General features: G+C 36.1%; 1 protein-coding gene across 1 annotated transcript in view; it reads left to right on the forward strand.

Moving 5' to 3' along the window:
- Positions 1–22,150, forward strand: part of AK9 (adenylate kinase 9) — a gene marked incomplete at its 3' end in the record, with an annotated part of 74,925 nt that overhangs the window by 19,473 nt on the left and 33,302 nt on the right. Inside the window, 6 exon segments of the mRNA XM_082306335.1 lie at positions 93–237; positions 2,327–2,446; positions 4,150–4,283; positions 5,352–5,508; positions 9,532–9,667; positions 10,102–10,171. Of these exon segments, the coding sequence (XP_082162461.1) occupies positions 93–237; positions 2,327–2,446; positions 4,150–4,283; positions 5,352–5,508; positions 9,532–9,667; positions 10,102–10,171 (762 nt within the window).

A 22,150-nucleotide genomic window follows, 5' to 3' on the forward strand; every position in this document is an offset into this window, starting at 1 on the left:
GCTTTTCCAAATTAATTTCATTGTATAGAAGTTGAATCAGATGCTATATTTCTCTTCTGTGATATTTTTATTTTTTCAAATCATTTCACTAGGTTCTTGATATGGACAAACTCATTCAACCCCATGTGGAAGAATCAAGAAAAGAAAACATTGAGCAAGTGCAAAGGGATACAGTAGAAAAGGCTATAACAGCAGTGAAAAATAGGTTGGGATTAGAAAAACAGTCAACAGAACCAGGTGAATAAGGTGTTCCATGGTCTTTGAAGCTATCTTATTTGCTTTAGGTTATTTAACTGAAGAAATTGCTGTCAGCAATTCAACTTATAAAATATTACAGAAGTTGTTATTGTTGTGCATTAAATATGAACTAAAAGAACATGCAGTGAAGGGAATAGCTGAGTAGAATTCAGTATTTTTGATCTTATATATAAATCCTCTGAAGTTGAGGGCCACAAATATGTAAGAAAGAGTTTTCTGAGCTCTTTCTGAAAGAAGAAATTGGTTCTGACTGATACTGGTTGGAAACTTCCCATCTGAATGACTTTCTGACAAGTTAGATCTCTGCAAAACTGAAATTTGTTTCACAAAAGCAGATTGTCAGCTAGGCTGATGTGAACTCACAATCTACAGATTTTCCACTTTGGAGCAGCCTTCCAAGTGTACTGTCTCAGATGGCACCTTCACAAGACTCTCCAGCTCTGGTCACATTTAGACTTCTTAAGCTGCCCAGGTTTTTGCAGCTTGATGAATTCAGAAAATATTTTGAAAAGGTGAAAATGACATGTTCTTTTAACATCTTTTAAAAAAAAATTGGATTTTCTTTTTGCAGAAAATTTTTGGGGGGGGGGGGTTCAAAATTATTTCTTTTGAAATGAAAATTTTTCATTGAATTGGTACTGCATTTTCCAGTTAGCTCTGGTTATGGTTCAAATGGACAATCAGGCCATTTAGCCTTATTCAACTAAGCAAGGAATCGCTGTATTTGACTTACTCGTGGATAGATACATATCTAACAAGAAGTCAGTGTATTCACCTGGTGCTGCAAAACATAAGAGGCTGACAGTGGTACGAAAACCATTGGCGTTGCAGTAAGAATAATGATGAACTATGACACCAAACTTAAAACCATTAAACAGTGTTATGTTCCAGATTCCTGGCTATGTAAATACTTTTGAGGACAGGTATGTGAAATCCTATTAGGATTAATAAGAACTTAATCTTAATTAATAACCTTAGAGAGCTCAAGCAATTTTATTGCAAAACAGAACTACAAACAGATGAAGGATGTAAATTGTCATAGAAAGTAAGAAAGCTTCAGAAAGGGAAATTAAATATTTTTGGAAGCTTGAATCTAGATCTAGAGGTAACTATCCCAGAAAGTATTTCCTGTTCCTAACAAAATTAGTTAATTACCTCATAAATTCTGCCTTTTGAGAGAATTACAGAGAATTGCTAAAAATTATGCAAAATATATAGATATATATCTATATATCTATATATATATCAGTTTAATTAGGTAAACGGCCCCCTGACTGTCCTGAGTGCTCCCAAGTCCAGTTCAGGGATAGACAAAGGCTGTGAAAATCCACTGAAGGCCACAGAGTTTCTGTCTACTGTCAGAGTAGGTCAGGAGACTGAAGCAGTTGGTGCTAAGGACTCAATATCCATGTCATGCACAGAGGACTTTCAGACTAGCTGTATTGTGATCTCATGGGCTGAACACTTAATGGTTTTCAGCATAGTGCGTCTGGAAGGAATCAATTAGTTTGCTTGTTCCAAGACTGCTTTGCCATGTGTACCAAAGCATGGGGAGGATCAGGAGATTCACTTAAAACATGCTCTTCTGATTCAAACGAAAAAGGTAACATATACGTGCTCAGAGTGTCCCAGTCTGTTAATGTGCTCAGATGACATCCGGCTCAAACAGAACCACATTGTTCTGTTTGGGGGGAAAACAGGGGAGGGTATTAAATCTGTTGAACTGAAGAAGTGTTCAGGACTTGTGTATTTTTTAACTCTTTTCTGGCTTTTGTCATATTTCTGATCTCTTTTAAGAGGAGAAACAGGCATATAAAACCTGGTACTTCTAGAGAGCCATGTGTCTCACAGGCTGATGGGTACTAGTCTGGCCTTCACGAGGGCTGTAGAAGTGCTTGCGGTTCCTAGGAGGCGTGTTGGGGGATTCCACAGATTGGGAGGCTGCAGATATAAAGAATGCTGACATGTAGCTGGTTTAGTCAGATGGATTTTGTGGTGAAGTATTTGTATAAAAGGGGTTTCTACTGATCTAGTTTTCTGTGAATTTAATACGATTTCATAACTATAGGAGACTTGCAAGAACATAGTAGTGTCAGAGAAGCAGATAATTCTGAAGAAATCACTAAAACCAGAGAGAGAATAAACTTGGAAGAGGGGACTGCTATAAAATCTGCCATCATCCAAAAAAGCAAGAAGTAAATCTTAGCTATTTTAAGCATGTCGTTCCATGCCTTCAATGTGTCATGCAAATTAAAAAGTGAAAGATAATATTTTTTTTCCTCATTTGCAGTTGGAGGACTATTTTATATTTTTTCCTTATTGCTGATACTGTTGTTTTGAGAAACCTAAAATGAGGTGGTTAATTTTGTCATTGAAAGATATTAACGCATTAATACCACGTTAGTGTACAGGGGGAAAAGACTCCCACTGACCTTTGTAGGAGCTAAGCATGTATTTTGATGAAAAGTTTGGTATTTTCACTTACATATCTTTTTATAGCATAAGACTGTTTCAGAAATTTTTAATAGATAAGGAGAATAGGTGTTAATTCACACACACAAAAAAAAAGGGAAGAGAGGATCTGAATTCAGGAGTGGGAGTTTTTGCCACTTGAATATGAGAAACTTAAAAGTATGCTAAGTTTTAATTAACCTGTTGAAATATACTTAAACAAATGAAATATGTTTGTAAGCCTGACCTGGTTTACAAATAGTAGTATTTTTTTCATACAGAACAGACTGTCATTTCGTCTCAACCAAGGAAGATAGATTATTAGGTAGATCCAATTAATGGACATTAATGAAATATATTTATAAGGCTCTAAAATGGAAATTAAATAAATGTGGATTGTGAGGTAGTTTTTACAAATTTCTTTGTCTTTTTAAAGAAAAACATTTGTTCTTTCAATTATATTCTTCCTTTAATTTATAACATTCTATACCAGCAAAATATATTGAAGAGCAAAATAAAGAAAAATCTATTTCTTGAACTGAAGAAGTAGAATATAATATCTTTAGCTATGATAACTATAAAGTCTGTTTGGTTTTGGGTTGAGTTGAGTTTTTTTGCAGAATGGAAACACTTAGGAAGATATTGTCCCTTTCCCAGGGAGCTTGTAACTTGGCAAGAATAACCTGATAATGTGTAAATTTGTGTGTGTAAAAAGTATCAACACAATCAGTGAAAAATCTTGTCATAATTACAGAAAGTAAATATGGCATTTTTTCCAAGTTATACTCTTCACATAGTAGATATTGCAGTTTCTTAAAACAGTTCTTCACCAAGTTTTATCAAATTAGTATGTAAACTGTGAACTAACTCTGAGTGATCCTTAAAAAATTTCAAACAATTACAGTCCGTTGTGTCAGCAATTAATAACAAAATATGGATCCAACATGAACGTTTTGTGCATCTTAGGGAATGCAGCCTTCTTGATTGTTGACAATATACTACCTTGATCTATGATTTGTATTGATTTTTAAATTAATCTGGTCAACCTTTTGATTTAGGAGTCAAAGAGAAATCAATCAAAGGAAATTCTCAGGTGCTGCAGGTGCATGATTGTTCTAGTACACAAATGTCATTCCATTCATATTGAAACAATATTTCACTTAGTCGTAGAAAATACTGTACAGTTAAAAAGGGGGTTTTTTGTAATGAGAGAGCAAACCAATATCTTAAAACTTACCTTTATGAAATACCCTCTAGAACTGCATTCAGAAGAACTGTTATTTTATTCTTTCTCAGTATGATTGCGTAATATTGCTTAAAATGGCTGCTGCACTGTAATTATGAAGTGGCTGTATTTAATTGCCTAGCAGTTATTCCCGACCAGAGGAGATTAGTATTTCAGAATTTTTGTGAAGTGCTTTAAAAGATCTATATTGTTAGGAATGGCAGAGGTAACTGCTGACCACCCAGAAGTTCAAGCGATGGTAGAAGAAGCCATAAAAAGTGCATCAGTCTCCGAAGTTACACTGTCACCTGAAATATATGCCGAAGTACTGGAGAGCGCTATTGCAGAGGTAAAACTACAAGTACTGTATAGCAAAGCACTTTTTTTCTAAGAGCAACCTGTAACAGTTTATACATTATCGATATATGTTCTTAATTTTTCCACTTGAAAGATCAGTTTAGTTTATATCACATAGCCTGAAAGCTTACATAGGATTGAGGAGAGACTGAGCAAGATCATGAAAGACAAATCTATTGAGGACTACTATATATATATATAGATAAATATACTACTATATACTATATATAGTGGTATATATATATATACTACTACTATATATACTACTATATAGATATATATACTACTATATATATATAGTAGTATAGTAGTATATATATCTATATACTACTATAGTATATACTACTATACTACTATATATATATAGTAGTATATATATCTATATATATAGTAGTATATATATAATATATATATTAATAATATATAATATATATTATATATTATAATATATAATAATATATATAATATATAGTGTATATATATATATAGTAGTATATATATATAATATATATATATAGTAGTCCTATATATATAGTGTATATATATAGTGTATATATATAGTAGTGTATATATATGGTATATATATATACACACACACAAATTATTTCTGCCTTGCAAAGTACCTGGGCTTTGTTAAAGGCTGCGAAAATTGTTTGAGGGAAGTATCACTGTATGCTTGCCCTATTTTTATACTCTTAGTCACTATTAAAGAGCTCAACACCAGATACAAGTGTTTGAAAAGAATTGTATATGAAGGTTTATCCAAGAATCTTGAATTGTTTTAGATTTGTTCACTGGTTTGTAACTATTGAAACTGGAATCTAAATTCTTTATAGGCAACCTTAAAAAAATCACTGGCACATGAATCTCTTTTTGTTTAAAATGTTTTTATTTCTTTCAGACATATAAAGTTATAAATGCCTTACTTTTTATTGAAATGAAATGACAATAGGGAAAAATCATAACATTCAGAAAATCATTTTGTATTGTGCAGTCTTTCTGAACAGCTCACAGACTATCTTAGTCTTTTCATGTTACTGAACCTGAAATTTTATAACAGCTTATGAAGAAGAACAAAGACAGGTTTCCTGGTGCTCCAGAAAAAGGAGGATGGGTAGTGGATAACTACCCTCTGTCAGTAGATCATTGGTCAGCGTTATCAGAAAAAGGACTTTTACCTGACACTGTTGTCTGTCTGAAGGATACAGAAAAAGATGGTTAGTAAATGCACACTAATGAAACTTAATCTTTTCTTTTTTTTGTGTTGATACCTGTATATAAAGCACACTTACAAGAAAAACTAGTAGTTGTGTTCCATTTATAAAGTTTCAGGGGTCCAGAGAAGGAAGAATCCAGTGAATCAACAACAGTACCCCAAATTTCTTACAATTTGGATTAAGGGAATTACACAGAATTGAAAATAGGAATGCTTTACAAAAGCAGTAAAGAAAATTCCTCCTATTTATAATCCTATTTACAATTTCCTCCTATTTACAATCAGCAGTAAACACCGCTGGACTCTTGCAGTTTCAGACTTCTGTATTCTGTGTCTGGCTGGCAACCAGCTTTCAATGTGGCTCTTAGTCAAATTTCCCTGCCTGCGCATTGGTTTCCCCACTTGCAAAATCAGGTTATAGGTATGAACTTTCTCTGGTTGGGGGGGGGAAGGGGGGGGTGTGGAGGGGAGAAATACCTGTATGCAGGTGTATCCTGTTCCCCATCCTGGGGTCAAAAAAAGTTGAGCAACTTATCCAGATTGATACAATAGCTTAGTACCCATGAATTCAGAGGAAGGGATTTTTACTTTATTATTTCAAGCAGGAAGGAAGGTTGGTACCAGGCAGGAGAAACTGAACAGATTCATACACTGTTAAAAGTTTTGCCTGCCAAATCATGTCTTAATGGATTATGCCTGCTTGATTCATACCACACTACAAGTTTCATTGCCCTGTGATAATGTTTGACCATTACCTGTTCAACCCAGTCTATTATCAAAAGGTCTTTCAATAGTAGAAACTTCCCTTCAAGACAGGAATGAAAGGTCTATTCATACTTAGTTCAAGAAAGCTCAGTAACTGCCCAACATTAGAATCAGTCCAGAGAGCTTTTCAAACCCTTGTCCCTGAGTATAAAAATCAACCTGAGCAAATCAAGATTACACAGTTTACTCAGAACAGATTTCATATTTAAAAAAAGAAAAAAGCTTTTCAGAAGCATGTCATCTGATCAGCTCAGCATCCTCACAACTCAGCTACAGCACCTAAACTACTTGGTTACATAGCTTTGTGAAATTTTTTAACACCTTAAACATCTTAACTAAAAGTCTACCAGTGTGGCTGGAGCTTGTATACAGACTAAATACAGACTGAACATTTCTATGAGAAAGTTCTAGATCCAGTGTTTGTCAGAAAATCGTATTTGCTGTTCCTATCATTCAAGAAGACCTCATCTCAGATACTTCCAGAAAGAACTTAAGGACACGTTGCATTTCCATGCCTCATCTTTGCTTCTCAGACATTTCAAGTACATTGAGATGTTCATGAACCTAGTTTCTGGGACACAGTGCATTGTCCTTTCTTACAACCACAAAAAGCACCTTATTCGTGTAGCTGGCATGCAGTAATGTAATGTTAATACAGTGTACTAAATAACAAGCAGCAGGAGTCAAGCTCTAGCCTTTTCTGCAGGGAGAGGGCTGAGGTAGGAGAGATGCTTTCAGGATTATATTAACTTTCTCTTCACTTTTCAGAATTTAACAAATTAGTGAACTAATTGGGTAAAAGAAAAGGTTGTCTCAACATCCCTGAAAGGCTTTATTCTAGATCAGATACTTTGGGAATAGATAATTCTTCATGGGAACCATGTTGAAAACTGGTGAACAGTAACTGCCCCATTTTTTTCTTTCAGGAAAGGAAGAACTTGGGAGTGCATAGCAGAGGTTTTCAGATGAAGACCTCTCTAGGGCTTTCAAATTATGTGCTTCCTTCCTGCAATGTACACCTTTCTGCCATTCCCACTAGTTCTCAAAACCTAGCTCTCAACTACTTGTTCTAATCTGAACGATCTATTTTATACTCTTGGTAGCCGTCTCTTCTATGCAATCATCTTCTGTTTCTCTAGACTGACAGATGGCAGGTTCTTTAAAACATAAGCATAAGCCTTTCCTAGAAGTCAGAGAGGTCCTTCATGAAACTTAAATTTTGTGCTCACAACCGTGATGGTACCTCTGTTAGAACTAACACGGTTATAGTCTTTATATCACATATAAAAAAGACAGGTTTCTTAATTACAACCCATTTGGCCCTATTTATAAGTAGATTTCAGGCTTGGAAGGAAATCCACCATTCCCATTTTTAATGTATTTGGGATGATAATGAGTCTATACCCTCATTTTATCCCTGGAGCTGTATCGGGCTTTCATATGAATCGATGACAATTTATTTTTCTTCAAAGTTTCATTCACTGGTGGGAGGAAATGAATTAACATACTTTAAATGATAAAGCATATATTTTTACTGTCTCAGTTTGAAACAAGTCATGCGCAAATTGAATACAAGTCATACTGTTTGTAGCCTATCATGACAGATCGAAGTGAAATATAATACTGACATAGAGATTTTCTTAACAGACTTCCAGTTGCATTAGAACAGGACATAGCAAGAACATTGTTCTTTCAACCAGAATCAGCTGAGCTACCTACAAACCTGCTCCATTAGCAAACTAGCTTATTACTGGTTAATACCAGTAGCACATATTCTCGGGTCAGCCACTTAGGACTTTGCTAATTTATTATCCATTATTCTAAAGGCTTATAGGTCACTTGCTCAATTTGATCAAGTAATACTAAAATGCTTCATCAGATGAAACAATATTGAATCCTTTGAGTGAGAAACACATGTGCTGGTACCCAAGGAAGAAAGAATGATTAGTTATACTATAGTAATTGTGATTCTTGTGGATGTTCTGCATATGATATTCTGTAATTAAAGCTGCTTCACTTCAGTTCAATGTCATTTGGACTCTGAATAATGAAGTAAGTTAATGCTCTTTGGCATTGCTGCTTTTCATAATACTGCGAGAAAACACAAAGATGGGAAAGTGCATGCCTGGGCCACCAGGCAAAGCCACTGAAAACTCTCACAACTTTTTTGTAGAAGAATACCAAGACGAAACTATCTAAAGATGAGTTTACAAACTACACTTTAAAAAAATTCCCTTCACTCACCCTCCCTTTTTCACAAATACATTTAATTGAGAGTATTGGTTTAAAATATAAACTGTTCACACAAAATTGTAATCTGTTTCAAATAAACACCAATGTTCCTAACAGTTAAGTAACATGTTTCTCACAGTTCAAATTTAGATAAAAATACATTTTATGTTAGTTGATGATAGTGATCAGGTGAGAGACGGAAGGAACAAGTATGATTAAAGTGAGGTGAAAGAGACAAGATCATAATGTCCGCTATAGGCTTTGGCTAAAAGTGTAGCTTTTTGCTTATGGGTATGTTTCCTTGAATTTAGCTATCTTGTTTCATTTTGTTCTTTTTTTTTTTTTTTTTTTTCCATTTGGGCAATTGTGTTAACTCTTTATTTGATTCCCACTAATTCCTGTTGCTTAAATAATAATGTAGTAGTGGAGGCTACATTTTCATAGCATTTTGAGTCATTACTTTGTGAGCTATTCCCTAAACTAGTCTAAACTGGCATAACTCCACTGATGGAAATGGATTTCAGCCACACAGCCATCCATCACAAATCTATTTGCCAAAGTAAATAAGTCAGTAGAGTTCCTAGTAGGAACAGCATATTCTTCATTTCTGTCAACCAGATGTAGTACTATAGGTATGTACATTCTTCATATTTTTATTCGAATGTTCTTCATTTGTTTCTTCATAGTTTTCTTCACACACATACAAACAAAACAAATGCCAGAGTAATGCGTGATATACGGAAATGTAAGATAAATCCTTTCAGTGCTGTCTCCCCTTACAGCCTTCATCATAACTTTCCCATATCCCAGACTCAGTTTATTAGGTGCTTGAAACTGAAAACAGAGCTCTAAAACCTTAGAAAGCACAGTATAATAACATTTCAGTGGTATACAAAAGGTATAGCCTTTTCTTGGCTATACAAAGAAGTAGGAAATTTATCTGTAATTTATTAAATAATTTTCCTAACTCAACTTTAGTTTTATACAGATGCATAAAACTCATTACTATTGTGTAATTGTACTGCAGGAGTCTGTATACTACGCAGAACATACTTAGCAAATAGAGATGAAATTAATTCTAAGATTTTGAAAAGACTAACAGATGAAGCATTACAAAAGAAAGAAGAAGAAGCATTACAAAAGAAAGAAGAAGAAGAAGTAAGGTAAAATATTCCAGCTATCTGAATGTATAAAATGAGCACAAGAAAATTCTAACCTTACTTTGTGTTAGAGGTATCAGTGCATTTATCAACACAAATGTACTAAAACAGTACACTAAGACTAGTTGTGATGTACAGGAAATAATCAAATATTTGTTATCTTTGAGAAATATCTCATTTAGATCAGTAAATATGGTGGCACAAGATTCTCTTGCTAAATGCATTTTCATTAGCCTTTCATTAGTCCAGCCATTTGATACAATGAGACAATAACATTTTAGATGATAAAATATATTTGATTTTTATTTTGTACAACCCAAATTATATTTCAGTTCCCAACAGTATATTTCCACAACTTTACTTTGCATTTAATATATCTGAAGCTTGCTTCAGTAGTATTTATATAAGTCTTAAGATGAATAATCTTTTACTTACAGAAGAGAAATGCAAGAAATACTGACATCAGAGGAAGATCAATCTCTAGAGGCTGCTGAGGAGAAAGGTGAAACTGTGTATCATTTGACTTCTATTTTATCTAATTATGTGTTTCAAATCATTTAGTAATTTGGTCTTTATGCAGATTTTACAGTTTTTATTTCCTTTTTACATTCAGCATCTAGAAAAATAATTTTACATTACTACCTTTGCTTCCTTTACTGATTCATGCACTCATTTCTATATGTCATTCTCAATGGATGTTAGAGAATAGAGATGTGTATTACATCAGCCAGCACAGTTACGGTTTTCAATAAATCCAAAGGACAGGACTCTCTATCTCCTCTAGTAACTTTTCTAAAAGTGGGTTATTAACTGTATTGAAACTTCCTACTCATCACAAAATCCGTATCCCCTCACAAGTTAGAAAACGTTGCTAGAACTTAGCCAATACCTAATAAGAAAATCGCAAATAAGAAAATCGCAAACTGTCTGATTTTCTGTTCTTCCTCCAAGAAGCTCAGCCTGAAGCAATTAAAGAGGAATGGAAATTATTTCAGGAGTGGCTCTCTTAACCTGCATTAAGAATTGCTGAATCTGGTAGCAACATACCTTATGAATTGCTGAATCCAGTAGCCCAGTAGAGGTGAGGCTGCTGCAGCTTCATGTCCCCGGGACCATGCAGTAATGAGTCTGAGCATGTATTCCCATTTCCCCTTTCATCCGCTTCTTACTCTATTATCCATGCTTGTTCCTCCCCAATCCACTTTGATCCTTCCTTCTGCTTGCCTTTGGTCCTTCTCAGAAATGCCTCATAATATTATAAGTCTCTCACAATCCCAAACTGCTTTTCCTGGCATCCCTAATGAACCTCATACCCTGTCGGCAGTAATTCCCCTCAGCCAGGGAGAGCCTCTCTGCTTGACTCATCTCAATAGATCTCACAGCCAGACAATGCCTTCATCATCCTCTTTTAATGATCCTGAGGGGAACCAAGTCAAGGTTATGTTTGTTCTGATTAGGTTATTGGGGTTCCCCCACCTGTCATTGTTCCTCCCCTCCTTTGTGCTTATGGAGATTAGCCTTTAATAACATGACAACATAAAAAATAATGGAATTATGTGTATTACATGAGGTTTCCCCTCTAATAACAATATTAATAAAACATTTTGGGTAAAGACTTTCTTACTTTGCTTCTTTCTGTATTGACAGAACCACATATTATTTTTGTTTAGCCACTCTTTATTTCCTGTAAAGATTCTGCTTTTGTATCAGAATTGTGCTATACTTTGTTTCCAGCAATGAAAATAGAATTGTCCTGGGCAGCAGTGAATAATCTGCGAGGAGTGGTATTTTGGGGGCAGGCCAACTGTCACAAATAGGCTGGATTTTTGCATCTCAGACAATTCTGTCAGCTGGGTCAAAGTTTAGAAATAATTCCAGTTAGTTTCAACGTTTTTGAACCTCAGCAGTCAAAAAAGCGGCAGGGTTGTACTTTCCCTTTTGCCTTCTTTAATCACTGCCTACTTTCTTAGAAGAATGTTGCTGTCTGATTTGGATCTGCTGTCAAGATGAAGTACCACGCACAAGTATCTGTCTCTACGTTAGGAGCTAGGTTGGGGACTTTAGAGTATTTTCTTCCTCTGCTATGGGATCTTAAGGTTTCTCCATCATAGCCTAAATTATAACCTAAGGCCTGGAGCTGAAATTAAAAATTGAAGCACATGAAATCCCCCTCTTTTTTTTTTTTTTTCTCTGAGCAGTGAGAGCCTAGACTGCCATTACTATCTTCCTTTCAAACATAACATACTGGTTTCTGTAGAAAAATATTATGGCCAAGCTTAAGTAAGTTCTGTATTGTCAATATGCCTCAGGTACACTTTCTTTCATTATCCAGTCTGGCATTTATTTTACCTATCTATAACAAGGCCCAAGTTGTAAAGGTAGTATAAGATATAGACTGATATGATAACATGCTTTTAATTTTTAATTAGGTAACATTTCACCTACTCTCTGAAAAAAATACTTTAGCTTTGTAGGGTTCTTTAAATCACATGCAAACTTAAAAATTCTACCTTATAACTTTTTATAGTTTCTAATAAAACACATAGCTCTTCTCCAAAGTGAATGAGTTCTAAAGTATTAAATATAAAGGGTTCTACACAGATACTCTATTAAGTTCATCTTAGTTTTGAATATCTAACTCATTCTGATCTGACTACATCAAAACAATAATTATTAATGATAGAAGTAATAATGTCATATATACACTTGTGCTCTTAACACGTGTTAAGTCCTTGTTCACAGAAAATCATGTTTTCCTACGCCTACATTTATTTCAATAATCAAATACTGACTCACCAAAACACTTCAGTCATGCTGCTCTTAGCCTGACATCTGCCATCAGCACATTGACTGCAGCTTTTCTCCCATGTGATATGTCTTTACAAAAATATAAATGAATGATATGTTCACAGTTCGGGGGTTTTTTATATAGCAGTTATGGTATAAAAATGAAAACTCAGAAAAATACTCCAGAACCCCAGTCATGCTCTTTTGATGTCTCATATATCAGATCATATGGGAATGGTTCAAAGCTGTGCCAGGGGAGGTTTAAGCTGGCCATTAGGAAGCATTTCTTTAGCAAGAGGGTGGTCAGACACCGGATCAGGCTTCCTAGAGAGGTGGTCGATGCCCCAAGCCTGTCAGTGTTTAAGAGGCATTTGGACAATGCCCTTAATAACATGCTTTAACTTTTGGTCAGTCCTGAATTGGTCAGGCCGTTGGACTAAATGATCGTTGTAGGTCCCTTCCAACTGAAATAGTCTATTCTGTTCTGTTCTGTTCTGTTCTATTCTGTTCGGTTCTGTTCTGTTCTACTCTATATAAATAAATGTGCATTTCAATAATTGCAATTTTTGTAGCCTCAGCGGGACATTGAAGTAATTGGGATTGCTTCAGGACTGAACATATTCAAATTTATAATATTGTTTGTGTTTAAAAGGAAAAAATGGTTCCAGTAATGAGCAAGGTACTTACACGTGTCTTAATGAGAGTGGAAGTAAATGGAGAAGGAGACTTTGGGTAAATTTAACAAATGTATTTAAGTGAGTTAGGAAGCTAAGTTCAATGCTGAAAACGTCTGTTGAAGGTACACATAACAATTTACGTGTTAACTCTTGCTTGTAGTGTCTAGCTGAAAATTATAGCCCCGCATCTTTTTTCATGTCCCTTGACGCAATTATTCTGAGCTTAAATTATTTTCAGGAATTTCTTACTGTATTTAAGCATTTTTGCAGCAGCTTTGCATGAGTATGGATTTATGTATACTAGGACACAGCTACATGACTTCAAGAGAATATATTTCAGGTGTTGTAGAAGAGTTACACAGCTTCAGGTAAATCTGTGGGTTCATTCCAATCTTCCTGAAGTAAAACTGGGCATATTTCTTTACTGCCACGTTTCAACAATAAAATAACCCATACTATTGATCTTATCCACCGAAGCAAACAGTTGTCATGGTTTAAGACTTTATTTTCTGCACTTGTCGTGGTTTAACCCCAGCCAGCAACTAAGCACCACACGGCCTCTCGCTCACTCCCCCCTCCCCGGTGGGATGGGGGAGAAAATCCGAAGAGTAAAAGTGAGAAAACTCGTGGGTTGAGATAAGAACAGTTTAATAACTGAAATAAAATAAAGTAAAATAGTAGTAGTAGTAGCAGTAATAATAATAATAATAATAATAATAATAATAGTAATAATTAAAGCAAGTGATGCACAATGCAATTGCTCACCACCCATGAACCAATGCCCAGCCTGTCCCCCCGCTCCCAGCCAACTCCCCTAGGTTATATACTGAGCATGACACCATACGGTGTGGCACAGCCCTTTGGCCAGTCTGGGTCAGCTGTCCTGGCTGTGCCCCCTCCCAGCTTCTTGTGCACCGGGCAGAGCATGGGAAGCTGAAAAGTCCTGGACTGGTGTAAGCAGTGCTTAGCAACAACTAAAACATCAGTGTGTTATCAACATTGTTCTCATCCTAAAGCCAAAACACAGCACTATCCCAGCTACTAGGAAGAAAATTAACCCTATCCCAGCCAAAACCAGGACGGCATTTTGTCAGCCCTGCTTTTCTGCCAGAGATTATACCCTTCCTATAGCAAACTCAATGGGAGCACACGTATGCCTATGCCTCAGTCACTGTCACTCAGGGTGGTGCATTAGTGCAACCCCATGTTCACTGATGTCTCTTCTGCTGCTCTTGCTATTTGGGCAGAATCTCTTGCAAGAAATAAATGAGTAGCTGGAGCTGATAATTCCAGACGTCGCCTTCCATGCTTGTCCTTCACAGCTGTTAATATTTGTTATAAACTCTTCAATATTGATGCCAACCCCCCCCCTTCTCAAATTACAGATAGTGGAGGGTGTAATCAATACCCATCTCTTTAGCTTTTATTTTATGTTCTTGCTTTTTTATTTTTATCATCGTGTTAAATTCAGCAGGATATTTTAAACAACAACAAAGAATAAATATAGTAATAATTAAACCTGTACATGTTTGCACATTTCCTCCTTAGTCTTTGAAGAGAAATGCATTTTGGAATCAACTGTAATTATAGCATTTACCAGGCAGTTGATGTGTGCTCAGTCCTACAGCCTCTAAATATATTTCCTTTGTTTTTCTTGGCTGGCTTGCATCCTGATTTGTTTTTTTTTTTTCTACCTCTAACTGGAGGCTTTTCAGTGAAAGAGTTTGAACAAGGACAGTTTATTAATCTGCAGACAAGGGACAGCAAATAACTTGTACCACAAACTTTAAAACAAGCTGTAGTGATATTAACTGCACAGTTTGTTCAGTCTTTGAGCAAAGTTGCATGACCTTCAAAGCCACTTTCTGCCCTCCTTCATAAGCGAGATATGATAATTACATTCTAATACCTGTAATCACAGCATTTTAGGCAGAGAAATTTCAAAATTTGAAACAGAAAGGTTATGAAAAATTTTCTCAATTAGATCCCAAATACTTTCAGTTCTTAAATTCTTTTAGTCTCTCATTCAGAGAAATAAAGGCTAAGGGATGTTGGTTTAGTACAGCTATGCATTTCTTTGCAGAAAAAAAGAACAAAAGCCTATGATTAGAGCTATCAGCCTCTCTGAAAGCTCTTGTCACTTTCTGAACATCTGTAAGAAAAAGGACATCTTCTTAGTTTTCTTTGTTTAATATCTGTCTATCTGTCTTCCTTGACCCTATCCAGCACCAGTCTTGTAAATGAAATCTCTTAAGTGTTTAGACACACTGTAAAAATTTAGACATGCTTAGCTCCTGTGCCATAGCTATTTCCATTGAAGTCTCTAGGACTGTCTGTGATTAAGTTATGTATGCATGTGAGAATTTGCATGTTGACAGCCTTAACAAAGTGTCTTCCATTTTGCAAATATTTTTCTGCATGTCGTTTTCCTCTTTGTGTATATTATGGACTCTTGATTTATTTACTACAGAGCATCAAAGCTCATTTTGCTTGACTGCATTCCTGTATATATCAAACAGAAATAATGAACTAGAATAAGTGAAGAATTTTCTCAATTTGACACATGCTAAAGGTTGTGGGTTTTTGTCTGCTAACCATATAAGAAGAAGATGCTTGTTTACGAGATAAAGTTTCCTGTTTCTGCATAAATAAGAAATTCAATGTTTCCAACCTGGTTTTCATTATGTTTGTGGTTTCTTTGCAAAAAAAAGAGATGTACATGAAAACAAATGCCATAATTTCAGCTTTTAAAATACATTCTTGTTTAATATGATTTGAGTTTTGGATAATCGTAACATGTTGAGATGTACTAGTGGTGTTTTATTACTCTAACAATGGTCTAAGGACATAAGCAAAACAAGGCTCACAGGAAAAAATTATATTCTTTATTGACCAACTGATACAGTCGGAAAAATTACACCAGCCTTCAGGTGCACAAGCCCTTCTTCCAAGTCAGAAGCAATTCCACCCAATAGGAGCTGTTCTGTAGAACACCAAGTGCACTCCTTTGCAAAGTCTTGTTTTTGAGCATAGTTTGAGCACAGAACACATAGATTATAATGAATGAAAAATATTCTTACATAAAAGCACTGAATTAAATAAAGTGCTTCTCCACTTTATTCACAGTCATGTGGCATCCGATAGGTGGTCTGCCTTTCCCCACAGATCAGGTAGCTGATCTTAAAATGTTTTGGTCAGTATGTAATACCTGAGCATTAAAGTAACTAACTCCTTTTTTGCAGGTGATCAAATATAAGTTTTGCAGTGTGATCCAGAAATATCTTTATTTCTATAGTGCCTCCATCACCCCTCAATGGGTTTGTTAAAGTTACTAATGATTTTATTTGTGCCAACAGAATTTGAGGACAATGATGAGCAGCTTCCACCTGAAACTGAACAAATGCCCCAGAAACAGTCCAGTGACTCTGCAGTTTATAAAGAAGAATCTAAACCTACAGGTTGGCCTTGTAGCATGTATAATCTTTCTTACTTGTAGTATCAAGAATTGTATGCCTTCCTTTTCTGCAAGCTTGTACTATTGGCTGTAAATATCATTCCTTACTGTAACTTTTTTCTTTTAAAGAAGTGTATAACGGAATAGTCAGGTTCAAGTTATTTAACACTTATAAATGCAATTAAAGGCATGTTGTTATTTTCTGTTAAAAATAATGCACCTGCTATTTGCACTTTGAAAAACAACAAAATCCCACTATTGCCCCTACTGCCTAAATACCAAATCAGTAAATGTGTGCAGGGATCTATGGAAATAACAAATAAGGTGAGCATTGCTGAAATTCCAGGTTGACATAACCACTTGTATTCAGAAATCCATGAGCACTCTCTACAGGATGAAGTGATAAAGGAGGGAAATCAGAGGAAAAAAGACTTTAGAAATTCACTCTCATGGATTGTGACCCCCAAAAAAAGAAAAAGTAGAGAGAAGAAAATACCAGGAAAAAATGGGGGGAAAAAACACCAGGAAATAATCAAATTGCAGTATTCACAAACACGTGCACGTGATTTTACCAAACCCCAGTTCTACAGACCATTTTTAAATTAATATATCCAGATGAATCAGAAATTACTAATCCATTCCCTGTGGCAAGGGATCTTGGGAAAAACGGGAATGGGTGAATTTTAACTTTGGATGTGAATGATCAAAATATGTCCTGTACTTTCCTTAGTCATCCGTTGTCCTGCTAACACCTTGCTAGATTTCACACAGTCATGTTTTCTTCTTTTCGGTATATGGTAAAATTCTGCAGCACATGGAACTCCACAGAACCATAAGCTAATGAAAAGATACACGAAATCCTATAGTAGCTTTCTCTCAAAACACTTCAAAGGCAACTCATCTTTAATGGAGACGGTCTGCTTTAGTTTTTAAAATACACATTTTAGCTTTTATTTACTAGAATGTTTAGAATATGTTAAAGTCCAAAAGAGAAATAAATCCAACATAAAACATTTTAAATAGCAAGTTGTTAAATATACACATTTTTATGCATTAGAAAGAATCAACTTAATCTGTAAACCAAACTGCTTTTTTTTTCCAAACACCATAAATCAGTACACACAATATAAGTTTGTCTAGTAAGTACATTTCACTGTAATATGCTGAAAGTTATTTGGCAGCATGTATTTATAAGTAAGTAATGAAAAGTCTGTATAAGCAAACTACGTGGTCTGTTTCAAAAAGACAAATGAAAATATGTTCGTAATGAAATATGTATCAGTTCCAAGAAATGGAAGCATCACTGTTATCCTACATTTTGCCTTTTTGTTTATTCTGATAGTTAAACGCTAATGAAGAAGACATGCTGGCTTATGGTGTCTCTGTCTCAGCCTTGGCAGGGTTTGAGAGGGAAGGAAAGAAGGATTTTTTCATCTTTTTGTTGCTGAATATGGACTGAGGGCAGAACAAGTCATATCTAATACTAGCAGAACACTGGAAAAAAAGATATTAAAGCCTTTCCTTCCCCAGCAACTCACTTGGAGAACATGGGGGCAGAAAGCCTTTAAGGATTGTTTGTCTCTATGGTAACTATGCTCAGTAAAAGCGAAGAGACACAGAGCAAAAGAATATAAGAGATTGCCATATAGGCATTCCCTGTGAAAGCTCCAGATTTAGGGCTGGGGAGGATTGTTTCCTAACTCCTCTTTGAAAAGGAAAAGAAATTAAGAATAGCACTGTTAAATAGACTGCCACCTCCTCTGAAGAAAACTTGTTTGCATTTTTAGATCGATTTATTTTTAAACCATTACTGTCTTTTCAAGTATTTTTCTTTACTATGTTTCTTATTTCTTTAAAAATATCTTCTCACTGTAAATCACCTCTGCAAGCAGAATTATTATAACATATCTAAGCTATCAAAGGTACAGCTGCCTTACTTATTTAAAAGCATTTTCAATATTTTTGACCCCTGAGACCCAGTTTGAAACAACCCAAATGCCAGGGAGGCAACATTTTTGTCATAATAAGGTTCAAATACCTGAACCAAAACCAAATAATGTTTGGGTTGTCCAATTTTTGGGTTATCCCTTTTCCCTAGGAATGTAAACCTTTTTTTTTTTATGTTACTTCTCCCCTCTTTCCAGGGGAAAGTTTCTCCAGTTCACTTAGGCCTGTGTAATCTATTTAAAAACTCTGTAAGTATGCAATAATTGCTGCTAGATAAGTTTCCTTACGCAAGAAAACTCTCAGATAGAGGTAATCTGATGGAATTATGTGCCTAGCATAGAGAATCAAAGCTGGAACACATGCTGGTCCATCATTTGCTAAATACGGCCTGTCAGGAGAGATGTAACATGAATTGTAAGTGTTTCTGAGATTAAGGTTCATACAGGAAGCACTCTATTGAATGGATTTGTTACCATGTTCAATATTCTGTCTCAGATGATGTCAAATATTCATTTAAATCCATTATTCTGCCTGTATATTTCCAAAGTTTCATGACCTACTCAGAACTGAGAGGATTTTAAAGGGCAGGACTATAGAAGACAGTCTGTTGAAGGCTAGATCCAGACAGCCCACATTACCATCTTCCATAGGTTATTGCTTTGAATAGGGCTGTGGTTCACAAGGCAGCACATGTGATTTCTACAGTGTGGATGTGCCAGGAATAACACGTGCAAAAAGCAGCTAGTGTAACCTAGTTATTCATGTACCCTTTGCTTATTTTCTTAAAATCTGTGTTCCTAATGGAATCATCATTACATAATGCATTAGTGCTGGCCAAATTTAAGCAGGTTTTACCTGGCTACATCTCTGTCTCATTTGGAATACATCACTGCAGAATGCAACATAATTAATTGTGACATTTACACAATACCTTTTAATGTACGTAAAAAGGAAGGTATTTTCATGTTCCTGTTTAGAATCACAGCAAGAGACAGAAATGTCATTGCAGGGGATAACTAATGTAATAATGTATATAGAATGAATGTGTAGTTTAGTAAAATGCAAACATTTATAAACATTTTCAAGAGAAAATTAATTTCTAATTCAAGAGCAGACTATGTGAAATCTGCAAGGTGTTTCTGCTTAATGATATGCCCTTTTGCACTTTTGGTTTATGTTTGGACTAATAATCATTCAAATAGAGGGAAGGTTAGCCACTGAGGTGTCAGTCCAGTAGCTGTGTTGTTCAAAGCTGTAAAAAGAAGAGGGGGAATGCATTAAGTATTCTTTGTTACAAAAGGTCACAAAAATACTTGCCAAAATGCTTATTTGTTAACCTATTATTTAAAAATGGCTCAATTAAAATAAAATTTTGCAGTTCATCTTGGGGACAGCATGTCAGGACACTGTGAGGGCCAACTGCTCCCAAAGGAACAGGGAGCTGGGAGCAGAGTGTGGTAATGCACCATCAGGACAGGGCCTGGCAGGCAGAGCCTGTCCCACCACCCCAGCCAGGAGCAGGGCAGCTCCGGCCCTGGGCACCTCCCTGGGGAGAGGGACGAGCTGAGGCCGGGCTGGCATGTCGGACCGTGGGTGGGCCCCACTCAGCAGAGCCCATGGCCGTGCAGGGCTGTGGGGGTGTGGGGACCGGCCCTGCTGCTGCATTGCTGGGGCAGGGGCTGACAGCCCCGGGGGCTGACATGGGGTCCTGGGCCATGGGCAGGTGGAGGGAGCCCCAGGGGCCTGGGCAGGGACAGCCAGGCCCAGGGGTGCCCTCAGGCCCCTGAGCCAGCATATGAATTGCCATAGAGGGCCTGATTTATTTCAAATCTCAATTTATGATATATATATATATAGTAGAGGTAAATGGGGGTATTGAAAGAATGGAAGTTTCAGCCTTATAAGTGGCAGAATAAAATTCTTAAAAGCACCTAAGTATCTAGAAATTTACTATATTTCTAGAGGACTACACATTAAGACCCAGACCCACAAGGAGATGTAGACATTGCAGTGCCCAAAACTGCCATACTAACTTTTAAGTGCCTGGTTTCATATATGGAATTAAGGGTTGTAGAAATACGCACAAGTAGCAAAGCAGCAAGGGGCCAACCTTAGTAAGCCATGAAGGAATGTCAAAGGAGGCATGTGTTTGAAACCCTGCATCTTTTTAAATTTAGCTGATGACAAAAGAATGGTAGTCCCTAACTCTAGCTCTTTGGCAATTAACTTACTGGAGGCAGGACACTGGCTTGCTTTTTTCTAGAAGACAGCAGTGGCACTGACCTTTGATATAATAGCTTCATAGGTAGCTTAGCCATCCAAGCCAGAAAAATCTGTTAGATGTGTTCCTTGTCCTGCAGGTGCTCCCATATCCCAGCTGCTATTGAAACTTCCAGGCGATGCTTTAGTTGGTACCATGTTAGAAAAAAGGTAGGAGCATCTCTACTCTGACCATTACGTTTAGTCCTGTTTCCTGCCAAATCTTACTGGTACCTAATCACTGAAATCCAGCTACATTGTGCTTAGTAATAGCATTTTTTGATCTGGTTCTCTTTTGGAAAATTAAATGTGGCATTTGTGGATTTCTTCAACAATCCACAAGAGAAGAGTGAGAGACATTCAGTCTGGGAGGAAGTCTTAGTTTTCTTAAAGAAAAAAATTGTAACAGGGCAATTTAACTCTTCATGAGCCAGAAAAATTGTTTGGATTTTTCAGTTGGGGCAAACTCAAAATGAATGTTACAGTGCTGCAACTTCACATAGTGAGCATTGGCCTGCTTAATGCCAGGCAGTAACCATAAAACACTGTGTTTTTAATGTTTTTGGCTTTTGTATTTTTAAGAAAATGGTCAGAGCTTTTAACATACAAGGCATTACATAAGGCTTTCATTTTTACTAATACCTGTCCTTTTTCTGTGTAGGAAGTTCTATAAGGAAAAATAGTAGTAATGGTCCTTTTTTGTAAAAATCAGTTGCTGTTCCTGCTCTTTCAAACTCAAAACAAGACAGAAACAAAAAGAGGAGGGGAAAATTATAGCAAAGTATAAAATCTTGCAGCCTTCATTTCTGGCAAAAGACAAACACAGCACACACTGTAAGTCCCAGCAAACTTATAGTAATATCAGACCATTTAAGTCATTGCTTTCAACTGCTTTTCTGTCTGTTAGCTGAAGGCACTGATATCAGACTTATTAAACAGAACACAAAAGAAAAATGATAAGAAAAAGAAGAAAATCAGGGTTGAAAATTATATGAGTGCAGGGAATGGGAACAGCAGCAACAGTACCACATTGCTGCTGCCGGAGACTGTTCATGATTTAGTAAGGACAAGGTGGTGATGGTGTCATCTAGGCACCTCTGTATCTTCTTCTAGCTGAGACAGAACTTTGTCTCAGGACTTCCAGGGCCTAACAATGTCTAAATGGATACTAATTAATGGTTGGACTTGATGATCTTAAAGGTCTTTTCCAACCTAAACGATTCTATGATTCTAATTGCAGCCCTAGGAACCAATGAGTATCCTTCTCCTTTTCTGTAATGTGTCAATATCAAGTTTTTAATTCAATATCTGCTGTCAACATCAAGTTTGTAATTCCCTCTGGCTTTTTCAGCAAAATGGATA

Source organism: Platalea leucorodia, assembly GCF_965183815.1.
Source record: "Platalea leucorodia genome assembly, chromosome: 3".
In the NCBI taxonomy this organism is placed as follows: domain Eukaryota; kingdom Metazoa; phylum Chordata; class Aves; order Pelecaniformes; family Threskiornithidae; genus Platalea; species Platalea leucorodia.